This window comes from Sinocyclocheilus anshuiensis, unplaced genomic scaffold, assembly GCF_001515605.1.
Source record: "Sinocyclocheilus anshuiensis isolate Anshui unplaced genomic scaffold, SAMN03320099.WGS_v1.1 scaffold163, whole genome shotgun sequence".
Lineage (NCBI taxonomy): Eukaryota > Metazoa > Chordata > Actinopteri > Cypriniformes > Cyprinidae > Sinocyclocheilus > Sinocyclocheilus anshuiensis.
Window position 1 is genome coordinate 263,668 of NW_015548223.1, and position 4,466 is coordinate 268,133.

Here is a 4,466-nt window from a genome sequence, read left to right on the forward strand (position 1 = left end):
GCAGGAAAAAAGTCCTGCAATCTGAAATTTACTGGCAGCAAGTGTGCTGGAATCTGACTAGAGAAGGAAATACATCACAATATACCTTTCGGGAAAGTTGTTTGGAATATGGCCAAATAAAGATTTAGTGAAGCAACATGCGACCAAATGTGACCCTGGAGCACAAAACCAATCTCAAGTCACTGGGGTATATTTGTAGCAGCAGCCAACAATACATTGTATGGGTCAAAATTATTGATTTTTCTTTTATGCCAAAAATCATTAGGATATCAAGTAAAGATCATGTTCCATGAAGATATTTTGTAAATTTCCTACTGTAAATATATCAAAACTACATTTTTGATTAGTAATATGCATTGCTAAGAACTTCATTTGGACAACTTTAAAGATGATTTTCTCAATATTTAGATTTTTTTGCACCCTCAGATTCCAGATTTTCAAATAGTTGTATCTCGACCAAAAATTGTAACAAACCATACATCAATTGAAGGCTTATTTATTCAGCTTTGAGATGATGTATAAATCTCAATTTCAAAAAATTGACCCTTATGACTGGTTTTGTGGTCCAGGGTCACATTTGCAACTGTGCGGCATTTTTAGCACTGTAATGAAGTGTATGTGAGCAGTCACCTGTCGAGGGAGCGCGAGCTGAACTCCTCTCCTCCGGCCGAAGGGCTCAGGTAGATCTCCATGGCATCTTCAGCCGCAGTGCACGGCGAGGACGACGGCAGATACACAGCCGTCCACAACTGCAGCGCTCGCGTGTGACAGACCGGCTGCAAAACCTGCCAACATCACCACAACAACAACCCAACATCTGCATTAAACCAGAGAATCAATACAGAAACTAATCACAATAGATGAGGAACAAACCGTGTGGATTTCTTTTAAACAGGGTTCTCACAGTCACAGAAAACCTTAACATATCTGTGAATTTATAATAGAGAATTCCAGTCTGGAAGACGCACAGAAATAAACAAAACCTTCAAAAGTTATGGAAATTTCTCTGGTACACAAATTGTTTTTGTTAATTGGCTAAAATTGCTTTTTTAGAGTCTATAGTTGAAAGCTTATTATTAATCAAAATGTGCATGAATCTTGTTGAAAGTAACTGTGATTAGACATTAGTCGTGTGTAGCTAGGACACTGTTAGAATAACTATAGCACATCTATCATTTATTATAGTTAACTAATACTAAAACCATTAAAGAACATTTCCATTACTTGACATAAAAATATAAAATTTTATTTTATTTCAGCTAGTTGCCAAGGCAAAATAAATAAATAACTGAAATAAAAATTAATAAAAACTGTATAGGCATAAAAAAAACCCTAATACAATTAGAAGTAAAATTGCTTAAATTAAAATGGAAAAAAAAGAAAATCTAATTAAAAATATTAATAGAAACTATAATAGTATCTATAAATAACACTGTATTTACTGGGCATTACATAAAGCACAACAATTGAGAACAAGTTTAATGTGTCTTTTAAACAGGATTCTCACAGTCACAGAAAACATTTAAACATCTGTGATTTTTAAAATAGAAATTTCCAATCTGGAAAAGACAGAGACATTAACTAAATCATAAAAAGTTATGGAAATTTCTATAGTAAATATAAACCGTTTTTGTTCAGCTCTAAAACACCTAATTGGCTAAAACTGTTTTTGGTAACACTTCAGTATAGGGTCCAAGGGTCTCACTATTAACTAGTTACTTATTAGCATGTCTATTATTAACATACTGGCTGTTTATCAGTGCTTATAAAGCACATATTGTGCATGACCATATTCTACATCCCTAATCCTCGCCAATACCCTAACCTTAACAACTACCTTACTAACTATTAATAAGCAGCAAATTAGGAGTTTATTAAGGCAAAAGTCATAGTTAATGGCGAGAACTGGACCTTAAAATAAAGCATGAATCCTCTCTGAAACAATCAAAAGGCGTGTGAGCCCTGGTTTTGTAGTAACTGTACGTGTGCTGACCGTATCATGGCAGGGGATGTAGAGGAAGTTCTGGAAGTTCTTGTTGGCGTTTCGGAGGAGCGACCAGACGGAGCAGGTGCATTTATACACGTTACGGGCCTCGCGCTCTTTCGCGTTATTGCACAGGAAGGTGCCATACAGACAGGAGTAAGTGTGCTGAACCAGCTTCACCTGCATGAACAACAGAACAAATACTGAGTTCATCTGCATCAACATCTGGATGAGACCTACAGATTATATGTGACCCTGCAGCACAAAAGCAGTCTTAAGTCGCTGGGGTATATTTGTAGCAATAGCCAACAATACACTGTATGGGTCAAAATGATTGATTTTTCATTTATGCCAAAAATCATTAGGATATTAAGTAAAGATCATGTTCCAGATATTTTGTAAATTTCCTACTGTAAATATATTACAACTAAATTTTTGATTAGTAATATGCATTGCTAAGAACTTAATTTGGACAACTTTAAAGATGATTTTCTCAATATTTAGATTTTTTTGCACCCTCAGATTCCAGATTTTCAAATAGTCGTATCTCAGCCAAATATTCTCCTAATAAACCATACATTAATGGAAAGCGTATTTATTCAGCTTTCAGATGAGGTATAAATCTCAATTTTGAAAAATTGACACTTAAGACTGGTTTTGTGGTGCAGGGTCACATATACTGTTGCATAGAATTACTCCATTTATCTCAGATTTATGTGTAAAATTGTTAAAAAATATATACAGGGACATTTAAATGTCGAGGCGCAAGTTATGGAAACATTATATATCAAGAAAGGAAGTATAACTCAAATTTGTTAGCCTTAGACATTCATAAGATCAGCAGCTGAAACAAAATATCAGTTTTTGAAAACACTGAAATACATTTAAAAAAAAAAGAAAGTAGTTACATTATTCAAGTAAAGCAAACTTAATGTTTAATAAAAACATTGAATGCTTTATAAAAATAAGGTTTTTTTCCTAAAAAAAAAGAGCATTATTTAATATTTTATAAAAAATTGTTTTTTAATCTTTATAAATAAAACTTTGCTTTTTGTTTAATAAAAATACTGATGCCTCGTTTTTTAGTATTTCAACTAAAACTAAATGAAAACGAGAAATGTTGCCCTGGCAACTAGATTTCATATTTTATAGATAATATAGATATTTTTATTTAAATATTTAATAAATACATAAATAAAATATATACAATTTAAACAATATAGTATAATATATATACAATATATAAAGATATCAATATTTTATTTTAGTTAACATCTATTTTATTTCAAGTAATGAAAATGTGTTAGCAAAATATTTAGCTAAAAAAAGCATTCTTTAATATTTTATTACAAATTATTTAATGCTTTATAAAAAAAAGATTTTGCTTTTTGTTTAATAAAAATACTGATGAAATCTATTCTAGAAATATAAATATTTTGCTAAATATTTTACTTGCAGGGCAAGTAAAGCAAACGATACATTATAAAAAAAAAAAAAAACATTGAAAAACACTGTTTTTGTTTAATAAACTATTATACATATATATATATAGTATATTCTTAGGCCTATCTGTTTATTAAACTAAAGTTTTGGCCATCATCCAAATGGAAAAGAAATATATGAGGTCAAAAAAAACATTATCCAATAATGTCAGTTTTTTTCAATCACTAAAACACTGAAATTCATTTTAAAAAAGAAACAGTAGTTTCACTATTCAACACAAAAAGAGGATTTAAAATATGACTTTTTTCTCCAACATTAATAAAAAAAAAAACACAGAATATGCATTCAAAAATCAGTCATAATACACAAGATATTTCCTTTTTACTAAATCGTACACGTTATATCGACACACATAAATGAAAGCAAAGGCTCCGCACCAGAAAGGCCTCGTTGAACTCGAAGAGGCAGGGGAACTGCTTGAGGAGCTGATGAACACAGTCCAGCCACTGCAGGAACACGGGACACTGTTCACTCACATCCTCACCGCTCTCCTGATGACCGCAGCGGTCCGCAAACTTATGACCGTAATCCAGCCACTCCGTCTCCACCAGCACCTGAAAACCCTGCAGACACAATCAGACATGAGCCTGACAGGCAAATGCAAAGGAGGCTGAGAAGCTGCATCTGAAGTGGCTTTTAGATTAATTTACACACTGTTTAATGCGGCTCAGAGGTGGCATGAATGCATTTACACTGCATAAATAAACCGCCTTTGATTCTAGGAAGAGTGTTATTTTAGTATAATTTACGTACTATTATGGTTTTTGTTAATATCTTGAATTAGATTGTTTATATTTTCTGCTTTCACTTAAATGTTAGTTAAAGTTTTAGCAATTTTGTTGTGTTTTTGTCATTTTTTAGTATTTATTCATTTTTATTTATTAATTATAGTATTCATTTAGTTTACTATTTCAGTACTTTTATGAGTTGCCCTGCCAACTAGATGAAATAAGTATTAAATATTAATAAATTATATATA

The 4,466-nt window shown here is 31.8% G+C and overlaps 1 protein-coding gene across 1 annotated transcript in view; it reads right to left on the reverse strand.

Moving 5' to 3' along the window:
- LOC107654282 (myotubularin-related protein 4) overlaps positions 1–4,466 on the reverse strand; it is a 75,957-nt gene that overhangs the window by 7,852 nt on the left and 63,639 nt on the right. The window contains exons 11-13 of the mRNA XM_016441306.1: positions 3,865–4,050; positions 1,994–2,164; positions 631–785 (exon numbers count right to left, since the gene is read on the reverse strand). Of these exons, the coding sequence (XP_016296792.1) occupies positions 631–785; positions 1,994–2,164; positions 3,865–4,050 (512 nt within the window). The remainder of the gene's footprint in view (positions 1–630; positions 786–1,993; positions 2,165–3,864; positions 4,051–4,466) is intronic.